Here is a 19,059-nt window from a genome sequence, read left to right as displayed (position 1 = left end):
GCTCCGCTTCTCCTTTCCTCCCTCCCTCCCCCCACCCCGTTTCGTCTCCCTTCCTCGTGGTGCACTCTGGGAATTGCAGTCCCCTGGAATTCTCGAATGCACCTCCGAACTAGCCCTGCCCCGGAGCCCGAAAGAAGAGGTTAAACGGGCAAATGGAACTCGCAGCTTTCGGTGGCGCGACCGACCCATAGGGCTCTGCCTGCTTATTCGAGAGGGACCCTACCGAGCAATGGGTTGTTCTTTGCTTCTGAGTACACGTGAAAACGATCGGGCTGCTTTCAGACGTGCAGTCCACTGAGTTGCCTTGCCAAGTTAACTCGGGCGAGGACTGAGTGCTGCTGACTTCCAGTTTGTGCTGGTTTTCCTTCGAGTCCCTGCAGTGTTCTCGGCAAGATTTCATAAGTGGTTTGCCACGTCCTCCTTTCTATGGCTGAGAGAGAGAGAGAAAGAGATGGGCCCAAGATCACTCCAAAGCGTGAGAACTCGCCGTTTCCTTGTTTCTAGCCTCGCGCCTTAACTACTTCACCAAACTGGCTCTAGGTTTCAGTTGACTGGGAAATAATTCATATTTAAATCATGCATATGTGTCGAGAGTAAACAGAAATAAATGGGGCTTCGGTTTCACTGATTCTCCACCAGATTATTAGCCTGTCCTCCCAAACTAACCTGACACATTTGAACTTCCTTTTTCAAGCCTTTATTGCCAGGGTACAACATGTGTAGAGATTGGCTGAGCCTCCTTTCGTGCACCCCCCCTCCCAACACAATACAACTCACAGTGAAAGTCAAAAAAGTCCTTAGCCCAGTGAATCCTATTAATGTACATCCAGTCCTGTGAACGCATTGCATGTTGTGGCTGCCTGCAAGTCTTATTGTACTATGTTTTGTAGGGTTATTTTTCATTCAGGAGTCTGACAGCCCACGGATAAAAACTGTTCTTCAGCCTGTTTGTGCAGCTTCCTCTGCTTCTATATCTCCTACCCAGGGATGGGTTCCGGCAGGCACTACTGCCGGTTTGCTTGTGGGTGCGCTGTGGGCGCATGCGCAGTGCAATAAAAATTGTTCTGCGCAGAAGCAAAAAACAAGATGATGGAGGCTCTGGCACCACACAGAGAACCAGTTCGGAGGCGTGGCAGGCCTGGGTCGCTGCTGGTTCCAGCGACCCAGGCCACCGAACGAGTACCGATTTGGCAGAACTGGTAGGAACCTACCACTGCTCCTACCCAATGGTAGGAGAATAAAAAAGGGCTGACCAGGGTGTGAGTCGTCCCTGAGGTGTGGTGTCGAAAAACCCTTCAAAAGTCATTTCAACTATCGCTACATCTCCATGTCTGCTGAAGTAGTTGCTGAAGGCAGTTTTGTAACATACCTCTTATCGGAACTTAACACATGAAGGACAACCAACCATTTTTGCCCTATATTCTCACTGGCCAGCAACAGTTTTCCAGTTCAAAGCACAATTTTTTTTTTTTGTATCTGGAGGTTCTTGAATGTTTGTGTGTGTGTGAACCATCCTCTGAAAATACTTAAGGTACATTCTTTCTAACCTGATAGCAGGGGTGTCAAACTCAAATTCATTGAGGGCTGCCTCAGGATTGTCTTTGACCTTGGGGGTGGGTTGGCATGGCCAAGGTGGGCATGGCCAGCTCAACATCACTCATGATGGCGTCTGTGGTGGCTTGACTGCTCTGCCAGAGAAAATGGAGCTTGGGAAGCTGCGACGGCCTCTTGCAACCCTCTGCAAGTGAAATCGGAGCTCGGGAGCTCAGGTTTCACTGGCAGAGGGTTGCAGGAGGGCGTCGCAGCCACCCAAGCTCTGTTTTTGCTGGCAGACACACAATGGGCTGGCCCTTCACTGTTTCCAGGGTGGCCTCATGGGCCAGATCTGAGCACCGCATGAACTGAATGCAGCCCGCAGGCCTTGAGTTTGACACCCGTGCCCTACAGGATGTGTTTTTGTGCACACATATTCCCTTGCCAAGTTCCTGCAGTTTTCTTGGCAAGGTTTTTGGAAGTGATTTGCAGTTGCCACCTTCTTCCAAGGGCTGAGAGAGTAACTAGGCCAAGAATGTGCCTAAGGCTGGACTAGAACTCGTGGTCTCCTCTTTCTAGCCTAGTGCCTTAACTACCACACCAAACTGGCTCTCGTAAGAGCTCTAATACTGTAGTCGTGTAATGAGAAAAGGCAAGCTATAGAACCCTGAAATCTTTACCAAGAAGAAAAGGAAAATAATGACTGAATAGATGGGAAATAGCTATCAATTCCTACCGACCACAATCTGAAATATATTTATATGAGAGAATTTTAATCTATAAGTAAAAGCCACATACACCAGAGGGGATATTTTCATTACTAATTCATTTCCAGAGATTTGTGGGAGGTTCTATGTTTCTAAAAGGGGTAAAATGGTAAAATTTCACAGGTATAGCTTTTCCTGCCAAAGAGATGCAGTCATGGGAATAGCTTCTCCTTTGTTGTTAGCTGTGAAGTCATGTCCGACCCCTCGTGACCCCCATGGACAACATTCCTCCAGGCCTTCCTTTCCTCTACCATCCCCCATAGTCCATTTAAGCTCACACCTACTGCTTCAGTGACTCCATCCAGCCACCTTATTCTCTGTGGTCTCCTTCTTTTGCCCTCAATCTTTCTCAGCATTAGGCTCTTCTCCAGTGAGTCCTACCTTCCCATTAGGTGGCCAAAGTATTTGAGTTTCATCTTCAGGATCTGGCCTTCTAAAGAGCAGTCAGGGTTGATCTCCTCTAGGACCGACCGGTTTGATCACCTTGCAGTCCAAGGGACTCGCAGGAGTCTTCTCCAGCACCATAGTTCAAAGGCCTCAATTCTTCAATGCTCAGCTTTTCTTATGGTCAACTTTCACAGCCATACATTACAACTGGGAAAATCATAGCCTTGACTATACACAATTTTTGTTCTTGTACCATCAGACAATTCTAATTGCCAAATTACATCTCTTGTGGGTATGACATTCATGTATTTAAAAGCTAAATCCTGGTTTTAACATGCCCTCTTTTAAAGTGTACTTTCCCCATGTATTTTCAACAGCTACAGGACAGGAAGGAAATGGATAGCAAAAGAATGCCTGTTGAACTTCTGCTTGTCACATCACTTAGGGCAGTGGTTCTCAACCTTCCCAATGCCACGACCCTTTAATACAGTTCCTCATGTTGTTGTGACCCCCAACCATAAAATTATTTTCATTGCTACTTCATAACTGTAATTTTGCTACTGTTATGAATCGTAATGTAAATATCTGATATGAAAGATGTATTTTCATTATTACAAATTGAACATAATTAAAGCATAGTGATTAATCACAAAACAATATGTAATTATATTTTTCATCTTGTCCTACTAGTTCTTTATGATTTATCAATTATTGTTTGTAACTAATGATTGTAATTATTATTATGACCTATGACCTATTACTTGCTGTTTCTATGTACAGTGAGTTGGTGCACTGGGGACAAATTCCTTGTGTATCTTATCACACTTCAAGAAACATTTCTATTTCATTCTATTCCTATTTCATTCTATTCTATTCTACTCCTAGAATCCTCTTGATCCCAAATTTTCCAACCACTCATTCATTCATAGATATTGCGGGAAGGAAACGAAGGCGGGTCTCCTTGTGAATGGACAGAGGTTTTTACAGAAAAGGGAAAAACCCAAATGTCTGGAGCCAGCTGCTGAAGAGTGACCGTGTGAACTTCTGAGTCTCTGAGGAGGAGGCGGCTGCGGACTGAAGGGACATCATTGCTATCCTTCTCACCTCGGTTCTCAGCTCCTTCTTCCTGGTGTCCCCTCCCCTCCCTGCTGGGAGAACTCTCAGGGCACTGCCTTGCCAGTGCTCAGGTGCTCCATTCTCTCCCCCTCCCCTCGTCAAGTGCAGCCGTCCGATCCACCCACCGGTGCCTCTCATGTCGCAATTGGCTGGGCGCCGGCTGTCCTCACGCCACTGCTCTTGTCAGGTAACCCCTCTCTTTCGCAAGGGAGCACTGCTGCCACCGCTCCCCTGGCTCCAAACACTGGCATGCAGGTGTCTTGGTTCCTAAGACCATTGAAAATATGTGTTTTCCGATGGTCTTAGGCGATCCCTGTGAAAGGGTCGTTCGACCCCCAAAGGGGTCGCCACCCACAGGTTGAGAACCACTGATTTAGGGGATTAGAGCACCAAGACATTACAAAGGAGATAGCTGTAAGCCTACATCCTTAACACATAAAATACTGATAACAACAGAAAAACCCTCAAATGTGTGGAGGAAATGGAAATAGATAAACAGGTTTTGTTGCAAAGTTTGAACAATGATTTTCTTAGAGCCACTAGAACAAAATTGTTGATAGTTGGCTCTTTTTAGAAAGTTGGAGAACTTTATTTTTGCATAAAAAGAAAAAATATAGAATGGTTTACAGAAATTCAATATTTCAAGTTTTACATTTGTAACTTTATGTACTATTTGCAACTATGTGAATCTACAACTACTGTGTTTCCCCAAAAATAAGACAGGGTATTATTTTCTTTTGACCCCCGAAATAAATGCTTGGCGCTATTTTGGGGGAGTTCTTATTATTTCTTATTAGTTCTTATTACCCGGGGAGGGCTTATTTTTTGGGAAACAGGGTATGTGAATACAAATACTATATACTAGTCTTATCTTGCAACCAATATCTATCCACATGTATTGATATCACATATTATGGAATCCTACAGGCAGATCTGATTGTAAGAGTAGAGTCCTGTTACTCTGTGGTAGCAAAAACAAAATAAAACAAACAAAAAACAAATTATACAGAGTCTGGTAGCATCTTTTACAACTGATATATTTTATTACAGCCATAGGTTTTCATGAATTGCAGCTGACTTCATCAATTGTTCATGCTTATGCCTTTTAATAAAATGTATTAGCTGGAAAAGATACCATACACCTGCTTAATTTTTTATTATAGTTAATACATAAATTTAGAAAAGAGTTGAACTGGATTACTTCTTTAAAAATGTTGGCATCAAGATTTTACTTTTAGGATATTTGCTTCTCCTTTTCCACTTAGAATTTCTAAAATATATTCAAAATTATCACATAGAATGTTAAGCTTTTTTTAAAAAAACAAGGCAGGTATAAAACTACCACAGTTAAATTAATGCAGCAGCTTTTTTGTCTTCTCTAGGCTTATTCTCTTTCGAAAGCGTGTGTTCTATATCATTATGTAATACAGTTCTTTGTATATTTACTTACAAGAAACCCCATGCAATTCAGCAGGATTTACTCTCATGTAAGCACATGCCAGTTTGTAGTATTTTCTACCCTGTGTCACCTGAGGATATACACATAATAAACATGCAATAATGCAACATTTCCTTTGCAGACATAGTATATTTTAAATGAGGAAGTGATTTGTTTCCCTGTTAAACTTCTAATCTGGTAATATATCTTTTATATGTGGTGTTTCTTTAAAAAAAAAAAAGGTTTGACTGGGTCAGGTTCATTTCACCAGCAGGAGACCGAAAGCGCTCAATTTATGAACTACATTTCCCATCAGGCGGTAAGAAAACTAGAAAAGGTGGGGGGAGAATAGAAAGAAAGCTGTACCTGTTCATGCAGGTAAGACAAAAGGGTGAATAAGGGGTGACTTGACGCTTAAAGAAGCAAGGATTCTGGTGCTTTGGGTTATCATATAACTTATGTTGAGTGCTTAAAGTTTTACTTTGTTGGTGGTGTTTGTTGTTTTTTGCGGGGGATTTTTTTTTGTGAAAACAGGTTGCTGAAAACAGGAAAGGTAGAAAAAGGAAACAAGGATAGTTTCGATGGTTAAGATCTGTTGATAATGGGAAACGGTCTGCTTCTTTTATTTTTGGCTGACTAGAAACTGAAGTCAGTAAGTATATATATATCAACATGTGACAAACTTACAAAGGAAAGACGCCGGAAGGAAAGAAGTGAAAACCTAGTCTCTCTTTCTGCCCTTAATGGTGATTTATGTTTGTGCCCTTCTAACCAGCTGCCTTTTTACACATGCAAAGATTTTACTGAAGTATGGAGTAGCGAGAAAGCAATCTTATTTTCCAAAACTTTGAAGATGACATCTGTTTGGATGGGTATTGTAGCTATGCAGTAAATGTTATTATTCAGAGATCAGCATGGTTTGCTTTTTAGTTGCTTTAATGTTCTATTTATTTCAGTGTGGGAAGAGTATCTTTTTAAAAACTTCTAGAAGCTCAAGAGCAAGCAGTTGCAGCTGAGTGCACAATTGTATCTGATAATTAAATAGTTAAATTGCTTGTTGTATCACCATCAAAAGCTTGGGTAAAACACAATCTACTTACATTCAGAGCTCAAATGATTAGAGGAGAGATGGGCATTTTTGGGAAACTTTCTGTCTTATTTCCCCATTTTAACCACTTGTGGTTTCCCAATATTCTTTTAATAAGCTTCTTCTCATATCCAAGCATCTAACCACATTCAACTCAGGCAGAGATAGACAGCTTAGGACTCACAGCCAACTTTGGTGTATCATCATTGGTTTTCTTCTCAGATGCCTTTCCAAGAATACCCCATATTCATCAAGTAAAAATGATGAGTCACACTGGTTAAACACTTTTAATTCACAGTGTGCTAAAGTAGACCCAAATGTCGGCTAAGAGGATAGAGAAACTGGAGTGCAGAGAATGTGACAGGAATCAACTTTACCCATTAGCTTTCTAGTCCATACGTTCTTCTGGTTCCACCACAAAACCGCGGTCGACTAAAGCGCGCTCGACAAAACCGCGTACCTGACGTCATCACAGCGCGACGAAAAAAGCACGCTGTGAGCGCTAAAGCTAAAATTAACCCCTAAACCTAACCCCCCCGAAACCTAACCCTAAACCTAACCCTAAACCTAACCCTTAACCTAACCCTAACCCTTAACCTAACCCTAAACCTAAACCTAAACCTAACCCTTACCTTAACGTGAATCGGCTTGCTTTCAAAGCGCTTTTTAAAGCGCCCTTTTTTCTCCGCGGTCGCTGTTGTCGTGCTGCTGATGACGTCAGCGACGCGCTTTAATCGGGCGCGCTTTAGTGGACCGCGGTTTTGTCGTGCCACGGTTTTTCTTGACCAGACCATTTTGCTACGGTGACTGTATAAGCCTCATTTGGCTACCATTTTTTGAGCATTTTTTGATGCCCTCAATCTGCTCTCTAAGGCCACCAATTGAAACAGAGTTGGAAGGGACCTTGGAGATCTTCTAGTCTAACCCCTTGCCCATGTAGGAAGCCATCATTTCAGACAAATGGTTGTCTAATCTCCAGTGATGGAACACCCACAGGTTCTGGAGACAAGTGGTTCCACCGATGAATTGTTCTGCCAGGAAATTTCTCCTTAGTTCTTGGTTGGTTCTGTCCTTGATTAATTTCCCTCCATTGCTTCTTGTCCTGCCTTCAGGTGCTTTAGAGCAGGGGTCTCCAACCTTGGCCACTTGAAGACTTGTGGAAAGCTGGCTGAGGAATTCTAGGAGTTGAAGTCCACAAGTCTTCAAGTGGCCAAGGTTGGAGATCCCGGCTTTAGAGGATAGGTTGACCCCTAACTCTGCAGTACTGGTGCAACATCTGACTGAAAGTGGATTACCATTCTTCTATTACCTGTTGAAATGGAAGTATTGAGAGCAGCTGCCTGTACTCCTCACAATAGCATCCCATAGATCACAGACAGGATTCTTGTAATACGTTTTAAGTAGGACCACAATATAAGTCCGTCCCAAATAGCATTGCTGGATGGTTACTAGGGTTTGGCTGTATATAAGTGTTTTTAAATAGAGTGTCCACAGTGCTACAGGAAACCTTTAGGAACAGCATCTCTTCTGTTGATTCTGATGTGTAGTCAGGGAAAGAGAAAGGGAAACAGTGGCGCAAAATCAGAGGTTGTTTACAGAGTTAAAAAGCGAATAATATCTCAGCTTCCTAAATATCTGAGGCGGTAGAATGATTGCACAGTATCTCTTTGGATGCAATCTGTCACTTTGATCTTGTTCAGTCCCCCAGGGTCGGTCAAGAGTTACTTTTCACCTTCCTGTTTTTATGATTCTCTGTAACGCAGGCCAGAGTCAGTTTCCTTTAAAAAGAAAAAAAAACCACAGGCGAGCAACTGTAGTTCTACTGCTATGCCACTTTTCTCTTCTCCAGAAGAGAAAGCCAAATAGACAATAAAAGACGCTCTGGGACAACTTTTCTGACTGGTTAATTATATTGACCAGTAATAACAACAAACAGTAACAATAACAGCAGCACTAGGCCCTTTTAAACTTTTCATTATCTTGCTATCACCCTCCAAGTAAAGTATTTTTGAGTTATCTTTCTCAAAGAACTTTCCCCATTGCTGAGGTAAAATAGTATTCACCTATCTTGGAACTACCATATTTTTCGGAGTATAAAATGCACCCTTTCCCCCAAAAAAAGAGGGTGAAAATCTGGGTGCGTCTTATACACTGAATACAGCATTTTTGACCCCCTGAAATTCTGCCCCACAAACCTCGTTTTTCATAAAAATGGACGTGCAGAGGGCCTGGGGAGGGCAAAAATGAGCAAAAATGGGTGCTTGGAGTGTTTATGTCCTCCCAAGCCCCCAGGAGCACTCTGTAGGCCTTCCAAATACTCTACACACCCCGTTTGTTATGAAAAACGGGCTCATTTTTTGCTCGTTTTTGCCCTCCCCAGCCCCCCAGGAGCACTCTACAAGCCTCCCAAACTCTCTTGTGAAAAACGGGGCATGCAGAGGGTTTGGGAGGCCTGCAGAGTGCTCCTGGGGGGCCGTGGAGGGCAAGAACGTTTGTTTTAAATTTACCTCTTCAAAATCTTGGTGCGTCTTATAGTCCCAAAAATACGGTAGTTTGTGAGACTTCTCTGGAGGATTTCTTCTTGAGCACCTTTAAAATGGGTCCTGCTTCAGTTTCCACTATAAAAGAGAATAAGGAGCAGGACCTTTTAAGTGGTGACACCAGTATAATACAATATTCTCATCTAATAATTTTATTTTTCTGTTAAAATGTCTTCTAAAAATGTTCCCAAAGCAAAGCTGAGAGTGTTTTTTTCAAATACATGTTAAGGAAAGATTTCTTCTCCTTTCCTAGCTGTATTTGTGGTGATGAATTTGAAAGATACTGAAGTTTTTTTTCCCCTCCAAAATGATGTGTCTCTCATTCTCTCTCTCTCTCTCTCTCTCTCTCTCTCTCTCTCTCTCCCTCCCTCCCTCCCTCCCTCCCTCCCTCCCTCCCTCCCTCCCTCCCTCCCTCTCTCTCTCTCTCTCTCTCTCTCTCTCTCTCTCTCTCGTCTCGTCCTTCCTGTTTTAAAATTTTAATATTAACATGAGATACATGTGATACAGTACCAATTTGATGTTAAGGCACCAGGCTTGAAACCTGTGAGTTCTAATTCTGTCTTTAGGCACAAACCATTCTAGGTGACCTCACTCTCCCTCAGCCCTAGGAAGGGGGCAATGGTGAACCACTTCCAAAATCTTGTCAAACTGCAGAGCTTTTGGAGAATACTCCACTTCAACACTGATTTGAAGGCACAAGACAAAACAAAAATCCTGATGTATTTAATATATGATGGGGATGAGAACTACTGCAATCTTATTTACAAGTTGTTATTAAAGAAAAGGTTAAATCTTGATAATCTTTAGATTTCACAAGCATTGGTTTCAGCAGTAGGCTAAAAGGCCCAGCTTCTCCAACATACCACTGCAATAGCCTGTATGGCCTCTTTCTAAAGAAGATGAATTTCAACAAGAGTTGAATTGCCACACAATTTTGAATCTAGGAAAGCAACCACACTGGAAGAATTGTGGAAACCTTCTGGCAATCCTCATTTTTTGCTACAGGTGCTTCTGGGGTAGTAAATTTTTCTGTTGACTTTAGGCATATCGATAAGTCCTTGGTTAACGATGATAATTATAGCCAGAATTTCCATTGCTATGTGATGCAGTCGTAGAGTGTGATATCATGTAGCCATGCTACTTAGCAACAGCAGTTCCAGCAGTGCCTGGTTACCGTTGTTAAGACAGAACTGTGTGGGTCTTTAAGTGAAGACCTCATGTGATGGTGACTTCCATGTTTCTGACAGATTCCCCATTGAATTTGCTTGTGGGAAGCTGTCAAGGAAGGTTGCAAATAGCATTCATATGACTGGGAGAAATCTGGGCTGGTTGTTGGGCACCTGGATCAAAATCATCTAACCACAAGGGTGTTGCAGTGGCTGGAACTTCGAGGACTAGTCATAACTACCACTTGTTCATAATCCTCAAAACTTTGAAGTGTCGTTGAACAAGTGATTGTTAAAGAGGACCATCTGTAGTAGCTAAGAAATCTATTTGTTTACAAAACTACTGATGAATCTGCTAAATCAGAATACATCACTTGTGTGCACCACCAAATTATCAAAACCATTTAAGTGACTTATAATTTAATTAGGTTTTAAAATGTACACTGGTTTTCATTTTTGCATTCATCCCCCCCCCCCTTCCCCTGTTAATCTAGGGCCAAAGTTCTCAAAACTCTAGAATATCATGGCTTTCACCAATGCAGAGATGGATGATGCGTTTGACTACCTGTTCAAGATCATTCTGATTGGAGACTCAAATGTGGGGAAGACGTGTGTGGTTCATCGCTTCAAGTCTGGACAATACCATATGAAGCAGCAGAACACTATTGGGGTTGACTTTACAGTGCGTTCCCTGGAAATTGATGGCAAGAAGGTGAAGGTGAGCGTTATATCTCTACTGTGTCTTTTGATGATGGATAGGATTTTTTCCACCAAGCCATTAGCCTCACACTTCTCATCTTTCTTGCACTTTCATGCCATTGTATGAATGTTGTTATAGCTGCTCCCTGGGGTTTGGGTAATGAGAAAGGAAAGGAGGCAGTTTAACTGGGCAGCAGAGGAGAGGTAAAACTTGAATTCTAGCCAGTGCTCCATCCTCATCCTTACTATAACCTTATAACTTCAATCATTGAAGTTGGGCCAAGAAAACAGTAAAGTCTATTTCCAAACATTTCTAAAGAGGGGGAAGGGAATAAGTCCTGGCTTCATCACATCTTTGAATGGGGAAAATCCCAGAAGTTGGGAAATCACATGAGTCAGGAGATCCAGGTAAATTTTCCAGACCCAGAGAAGGCTAGTATAAAGGTTATTTGGCAGCATCTTTTCTACAGCTACAGTTGGGATAATATTTGGTAATTCCCAAAGATCTGGAGTACCCAAGTCAGGAAAAGCTTTGAAATACAGTTATACATCACTTGCCTGAGAATAGCTGTGTTAGAGATTTTACTGTAAATATAATTACACAAGGCTAAGATAGAGGAAAGGGATGTGGTGGCTCAGTGGCTAAGACACTGAGCTTGTTGGTCAGAAAGGTCGACAGTTCAGCAGTTCGAATCCCTAGCGCCGTGTAACAGAGTGAGCTCCCGTTACTTGTCCTAGCATTTGCCAACCTAGCAGTTCGAAAGCATGTAAAAAATGCAAGTAGAAAAAATAGGGACCACCTTTGGTGGGAAAGTAACATAGTGTTCCGTGTGCCTTTGGCATTTAGTCATGCCAGCCACATGACCACAGAGACATCTTCGGACAGCGCTGGCTCTTCGGCTTTGAAAAGGAGATGAGCATCGCCCCCTAGAGTCGGGAACAACTACCACATATGTGTAAAGGGAACTTGGTCTTTTAAGATAGAGTTGTGACTGAGCAACAATTTCTAGTGTTAAGATGTTTGGAGAGACCATTTCTGTTTCTGCCTCTTTTTAATTTCCTTCCAATTTCAGATACAAGTATGGGATACGGCAGGCCAAGAACGCTTCCGCACAATAACTCAAAGTTATTACCGCAGTGCCCATGGCGCTATTCTCGCCTACGATATAACCAAAAGATCGACATTTGAGTCTATTCCTCATTGGATTTATGAAATTGAAAAATTTGGCGCAGCAAATTTGGTCCTAATGTTGATTGGTAAGTTCTGAAGTCTATCCCATCTCTTCCCCTCCACCCTTTAGTTGGAAAGTTTGAGAGTTACTTTTAAAATGAAGGGGGGCAAATAGCACTTATTTTACTGAAACAGAATTGGTGGGCAAGAAATATTGAAGATCTTGTATAAACATCTTAAGAGAAAATTTATTTCCCAGTTATTGACGTCGTGTTTTAAGAGATGCAGTTCTAAGTTTATCTCTTAAAACACAAAGTCAATAATTGGGGAATAAACACGAATCCTCTTAGCTATATAGTAATGAATTCTAGGTAAAATACTAAAATCAAGTTAATGTATTTGTCAAAACATTTAAAATAATAATGAGTCTGTTGTTCAATTTAGACAATTGAGAGGAAAAAAACCAAGCATCTTTTGTGATAAAATGTGAATATCATAGGGCTAGACAATTAAATGATCGATAATTATTGTATGAATTGCCCTGGGGGCAGCCCTAATATTAGATAAAATGAGGTTATTTTGGTAGATGAATCAGGACAATAAAATAAAAATAAAATATTGTTAATCTGAAACCAGAAATCTTCAGTGAAGATAATAAAATGTCCTTCAATGCCTGTCCTGTGGCTAAATCAGTGGTACTCAACCCCTGGTCCATGGACTGGCATGCCAGAAACTGCTCTGTGCAAGCAAGTGAAGTCCCATTCGCGGGATGCAGGCAGCATGAGAAATCATGCCCTCACCAGTCTGTGGGGAAAAACCTCTCTCCAAGGAACCAGTCCCTGGTGCCCAAAAGGTTGGGGGCCATTGGGCTAGATAACGAAAGGACCAAATGTTGCTGTAGGGCTAGCCTTCCATTTTATGGAGTAAACAGCTGTTTGATCAGCTGATATGGCTAATGAATTGGAGCAAATCTCTACTCTCTGTTCTTCCAACCAGCCTCTAGAGAAATCTATTGCATTTAAAAAATGTACAGCTCTCTGAAGTACAGGAAGTCCTCAACTTATATCATTTCATTTAGTGACCATTTGAAGTTAGGGCACTGAAAAAAGTGACTTATGGCTGTTTTTAACAATCATGACCATTGCAGGATCATATGACTAAAATTCAGATGCTTGGATAACTGGTTCATATTTATGATGGTTGCAGTGTCCTGGGGTTATGTGATCTCCTTTTGCGACCTTCTGACAGATTAATTTAACAATCATTTTAGTAGAGCTGTGGTGGCATAGTGGTTACAATGTAGTATTATAGGCTACTTCTGCTGGCTGTTCGGCAGCTCAATTCTCACCAAGCTCAAGGTTGACTCAGCCTTCCATCCTTCCAAGGTGGGTAAAATGAGGACCCAGATTGTTGGGGGGAATAGGCTGACTCTGTAAACCGCTTAGAGAGGGCTGTAAAAGCACTGTAAAGTGGTATATAAATCTAAGTGCTATTACTACTAAGTTAACAAATGCAGTGCTTCACTTGACAACTGCGGCAGGAAAGGTGGTAAAATGGGGCAAAATTCACTTACCAAATGTCTTGCTTAGCAACAGAAATTGTGGTCGTAAGTCACTGTACCTCTTTTGTATAGACTTATACAGCCACCCATTTTTGTTGGCTCTGAAGTGGTCCTCAGTATACGGCATGCTATTGCCATGGCTGTTCAGAGTGTGTCGTCTTGAGAATTCGACATAGATATCTGTGGAATTGGAATCTTTAAGTGACAGTACAGTATATCTCCGAACTGAGAACACCCCCTCACATTTTGTAAACATTTAAGTATATCTTTTCATGTGCCAACACTGAAGGAATTACACTTGGCTACAATGTAAAGTAGTGAGTATACAGCTTGTATAACAGTGTACATGTGCTGTCCCCTCAAAATAACGCAACACACAGCCATCAATGTCTAAACTGCTGGCAACAAAAATGTGACAGGGTGTACTCACTTCGGTGATATACTGGTATGTATGCCATGCTACAATGATACACACTGTGTAAATTTGCATCAGTTGCACACACAACCGCTTATCAAATTTGTATCATCCATGCAATAATTTTATGACATCATCAAGGTTTGTGCCACCTATGATCCTCAGAGTAATGCTCGTAACAGCTGCCAGGGTAACGGGAGAGAAAATGTGAAGAGTAGGACCACTGTGGAAGGAGGAGCAAGGAGATGGCATAAGAATGTTGTGCTTCCTGGGTTTGCTTCCTAGTTTTTTCCCCCCTGCTCCGTTTATTTGCCTCTACTATCCACTGGAAATCTAAACCTGGCTTTAATCCAATTTAAAGGGAACAAATCAGACGAATCAGAGAAACGGCAAGTCCTGTTTGAAGACGCTTGCACGTTGGCAGAGAAACACGGCCTTCTAGCTGTACTGGAGACCTCAGCCAAGGAGGCCCAAAATATTGACGAGGTTTTTATCTTGATGGCTAAGGAACTGATGGCTAGGAATACCTTACAACTTCATGGGGAGAATGGATCTTCGCACAACATCCATCTGGACGCTAGGCCAGTGATGGTTCCACAGACTGAGACATCCAACTGTTCATGTTGATCAAGAGCTATGTATCCCATCGCTCTCTTCCATTACAAGAATCTCCAGGTATCATTCCACCATACCATCCTGATGCCATGCCATCATTGCTGAAATGTCGTTCTTTGGAAATAGGCAGCTTCTTGTTTCCACTGATCAGCAATAAACACTGGATGAAGGACTTTTTTTTATGGCAGACATGAGCTGATACAGAGAAGATTGTCTGTGAATACTTCTGATAAGCTTCTATCAGCCTTTGGCTGCTTTTCACTAGTTAGCTATGAAAAAAAATGGTGAGTTTCTTGTACTGTACATACTGTGTTTAGTTCAGGGATGAGAGAGTTGTTGGTAGCAATCAAGTCAAATTATTGTAGGTAAATACTGATTTTTTTAAAAAAGAAATCGAAATCTGAACAAGTACAAAAACAAGTTCTGCAGGGTTTTTCTGCCTATCTAAGAAATGCCTCTGTCTAGTCAGTTTCCTATCTCGGATTACTATAACAATGTGTGTTTAAATTGATGTTTAACAAGGTAATCTTATTTAGTTTGTATTTTGGCTTCCTTAACTGTTTGATTTTGTGCAGCCCACCGATTACCAGGGAATGATTGTGATGGTCAAGCGATATACCTAAAAGAGTGCATGGAGAATATCCTGTAATGAAATTAAATGTTGATTTCAGTTATGTCATTTTTTCCAGCATGTGTAACAACTATTTAAGAGATGGTTCCACAAAACAAAAGACTTATGCAGACCATTCCAGAAATATACTAAAACTGCAAGCACTAAAATAGTCTGTTTTTAATAAGTTTCCATAAATATGATAAACTATATATTGTAATGTAGCTTTAAAAAAAATAGCACTTAGCAATAGCTTTTAATATTTATCATAATTTATTGCGGGGATGTTTTTAGTAAGTCAAAAGTCAATATAGCAACATTTCAAAATTACTGAAAGGCATTTGTCAATGTACAGCATCACAATAGCTTAGTGGTAAATTTTTTACTACTTGATTATGGGAAGGCTGATATCACCGACCATGGTATTAATAATCAAAGAACTGAGTTCTCTTTTTTAAGGTATTTGTGATTCTTTTGTCTTGCATTCCCAAGCAAGGCATTTCTTAAGAAATAATTCTAAATTTATTTCTTAAAACAGAGAGAGATTGTGAGTTTTCTGTATTGATTAGGTGCTTTTTGTGCTTGTCAACTTGATAAAAAAGCATTGGGGGGGGGGGAGAAATGAAATAATCACTAAATCGGCTCTCCAGATATGCTAGGCATTCTGGGACTTGTAATCCCAATGCATCTGGAAGCTATGGGTTTGGGGAAGACCTGCCTCAGTACAGTGTTGATGCTTTGATCTTTGGTTTAAAAGATCAAAGATAATTTCCTATTATCCACGCCCAAGCGTTTATTGCTGAATTGCCTAATTTTAAAGGGAAACGTTGGTTCTCTAGCACAGAATAACTATTACTAATATATATTTAAAAGCCTTTTCTTTTTACATGATTTTAAGGTAAAATGAAGATTCTAGTAAATAAGGGACTTTTCCATTATTGCTGAAGTAATGTATCATTATGGAAATAAACTAGACAGATTGAAATTCAATATTTGTTTTAAAAAAACTAACATGGATCAGATACTCAAACACATGGTACTTGGGTGGATTTACATCAGTGGTGGGATTCAAATAATTTAACAACCCGTTCTCTGCCCAAATGACCATCTGGGTAGGTGGGGCTCGGTGGTCATGTGACTGGGTGGGCGTGGCCAACTCAAGGTCACTCAGGTCGATGGGCGCTTCACCTTAGCTGTTACGTAATAAGGGTTAACTGGAGAGGCAGTTTCTGTAAGCAGGTCAATAAAGATTAGGCTAGAAACAACACCAGAATGTTTCCTTCCTGCCTTCCTTACAGGATTAGCCTTGTAAAGTGGAATAAAACAAAAGGAGATTTCTTCCAACAACTAGTTCTCTGAACTACCTAGAAGGTTACCAACCGGTTCTCCCGAATAGATGAGAACTGGCGCCCAGTGAGTGGGTGAGAACTCCCACCATCGAGTTATACATTATGCCAAGTGATGGTTTTTATTACATGATTTGTTAAAATAAGACATAATTGACTGGGCTATAAAATGAGCTAAACGAAAATATAATTGGCTAGTGCCGGGGTGTCAAACTCAATTTCATTGAGGGCCGCATCAGGGTTATGTTTGACCTCGAGGGGCCGAGGTGGGCGTAGCCAGCTTGACGTCACTCATGTTGGGGGCACCTGTGGTGGCCTGAGCACTCTGCCATAGAAAATGGGCTCCTGAGCTCCGTTTTCAACTGCGATGCCTTCTGCAACCCTCTGCCAGCAAAAATGGAGCTTGAGAGGGACCTCCTGAGCTCTATTTTTGTTGGCAGAGGCATCATGGGCCAGTTCTTCACTGTTTTCAGGGCGGCCCTGTGGGCCAAACCTAAGCACTCCAGGGAACAGATCCGGCCTCCAAGCCTTGAGTTTGACACCCCTGGGCCACAATGTTTTGTATAAAACTAGCCAGTTTGGTTAGTTTATGATTGAGTAGACAGTGTGAGATCAGCTAACTGGATTAAATCAGTAAAGCTTAATTCATGAATTAGAATGTTCTGCAAGGTCCTAATATAATAAATCAAGTGTTTTCACATATGTGTGAACCAGGCCACCTGAATATGCAACAGAACATGGTTATGAATTGTATCTAGGTTGAGGTCCTATTCTTGATCAGATAGGGGAAAAATGTTCGGGAACAACTTTCAGAGTCATTGTATTAACCAAGAAAAAAGAACAGCTGCTTTATGAATTCAAAAATAGGTGCTCTGTATCTCTCTTGAATAAGAATGGCTGAGCGCCAAAAATTGAGGCCTTTGAACTATGGTGCTGGAGAAGAACTGGTGCCGAGAGTCCCTTGGACTGCGAGGCCATCAAACCAGTCAGTCCTAGAGGAGATCAACCCTGACTGCTCTTTAGAAGGCCAGATCCTGAAGATGAAATTCAAATACTGTGGCCACCTAGTGAGAAGGAAGGACTCACTGGAGAAGAGCCTAATGCTGGGAACGATTGACGGCAAAAGAAGGGGATGACAGAGGTGGCTAGATGGAGTTCCCGAAGCAATACGCATGAGCTTAAATGGACTCCAGAGGATGGTAGAGGACAGGAAGGCCTGGAGGAACATTGTCCATGGGGTTGCAATGGGTCGGACACGATTTCACAACAAACATCTCTCTTGATCTATTCCAAAATATCTCTTCAAAGAACTTGCGTAGGTATAGTGCCTACTCTTTCTTATTTAATATATTTACTTCCCAGTCAGAAGACAAAGTATAGTTAGGGTTTCTGAATATATAGGGAGTCACTCTTGTAATCTTTCTAGAACCAAGGATGCCACTTCCAAAATTCATTACATCTAGCTCTAAATACAAATAACACACAATATAGGGTTAGAAAGTTTTATGTAATCTCAGAGGCTCAGAAATCATTTCATAGCTCCCACCAGAGTCTTTCAGCCCTTCATACCTCTAGTGCTATTTTATTTCAATTTCAGATTTTAAAAAGTGATAGGGATTTTGCAAATGTTCTCTGAGTGCTTTGGTCTGATATTATAAGATAGCTGTAATCCTATCGGCTATCAGCTAGTTCTATCAGTTACATTAAATTAATGACGCATTATTAAATCGGAGCATGGAACTACACAGAACAACATACACGAGTGTGTGCCAGACACTCGCTTTCTTGAAATCCATGTGACAGTGTTTATCCCCAAATAGGGGTATTGCATTCCCCCCTCCCCCATTCTATTACAACCACAAGCGGAGCATGTGAGTAGAGAAAGGTCTCTGATTATTCAGACTTGTATGGTCAAATACACTCATTGTTGGAGTGAGTTTCTATAATTCTAGCCATAAAGCCCATTATCTCTTTAGACCTCCATATCTAAAGCCAAAACCTTTCTTCCAAGGTTATTCAGCTCTAAAATGATGAAAGGTTGAAATGAGAAAGTAATGTCTTTAATGGCTATTTACATTAACAGAAGCATGGTGAAAGGCTAAAAGAAATGAGGTTTGGAATACACTAGATATTACTGGGTCAATTCATCTTAATAGCTTACAAGGATCAGATCATATACTGAGCACAAATATACTTAGCACAATCATTTATTTTAATTCACTGAGAATACTGCGTTTTCTGTCAGTTTTGTCTTTACTTAAAATAGGTGTCCCAAAAGCTGTTAATTGTTTTGAACAAAATAAATTAGATCCATTAAACAAGGCATCTGATTTATTCAGAGATAATAAGGCTGATTTCTCACAGTGACAACCTGGAAGATCTATAGGTAAAATTAATTGTCCTAATCTAATAATCCAGGTAGATTTATGGTAGGTTACCTTAGATCACTGCAATTATTATAGTGTTTAAATAGAAATTGATGCTGATACTCAAGTTGCTGCAAAATTTTAAAAAAGCCATTTTTGCCTCCCGAATTGATCTCCCCCCCCCCAATGGTGGGATTCTACCAGTTCAGACAAACTGGTACTCCAACCATCAGCTGGGGGTG

At 41.2% G+C, this 19,059-nt stretch overlaps 1 protein-coding gene across 4 annotated transcripts; it reads left to right on the top strand.

The window, feature by feature from the left end:
* The first annotated feature begins 69 nt into the window (after window positions 1-69).
* RAB19 (RAB19, member RAS oncogene family) lies at window positions 70-15,169 on the top strand. Of its 4 annotated transcripts, none has more exons than XM_087723009.1 (4): window positions 70-233; window positions 10,529-10,752; window positions 11,807-11,990; window positions 14,242-15,169. In XM_087723009.1, exons 2-4 carry the CDS (start codon window positions 10,558-10,560, stop codon window positions 14,505-14,507), a joined length of 645 nt encoding a protein of 214 aa, XP_087579135.1. In that variant the 5' UTR covers window positions 70-233; window positions 10,529-10,557; the 3' UTR covers window positions 14,508-15,169. The 4 variants fall into 4 exon arrangements, with proteins under 4 accessions (XP_087579135.1, XP_013932062.1, XP_087579134.1 ...); XM_014076587.2 differs by having other exon boundaries at window positions 71-475; XM_087723008.1 differs by lacking the exon at window positions 70-233 and adding an exon at window positions 5,031-5,619.
* Window positions 15,170-19,059: the final 3,890 nt, after the last annotated feature.

The sequence above is a fragment of the Thamnophis sirtalis genome, unplaced genomic scaffold (genome assembly GCF_051295495.1).
Source record: "Thamnophis sirtalis isolate CommonGarterSnake01/CBP01778 unplaced genomic scaffold, rThaSir2_p1.2 scaffold_9, whole genome shotgun sequence".
NCBI classification, from domain to species: domain Eukaryota; kingdom Metazoa; phylum Chordata; class Lepidosauria; order Squamata; family Natricidae; genus Thamnophis; species Thamnophis sirtalis.
Note: the sequence above shows the minus strand (reverse complement) of the source record. Positions and strands in the feature narration are given on the sequence as shown.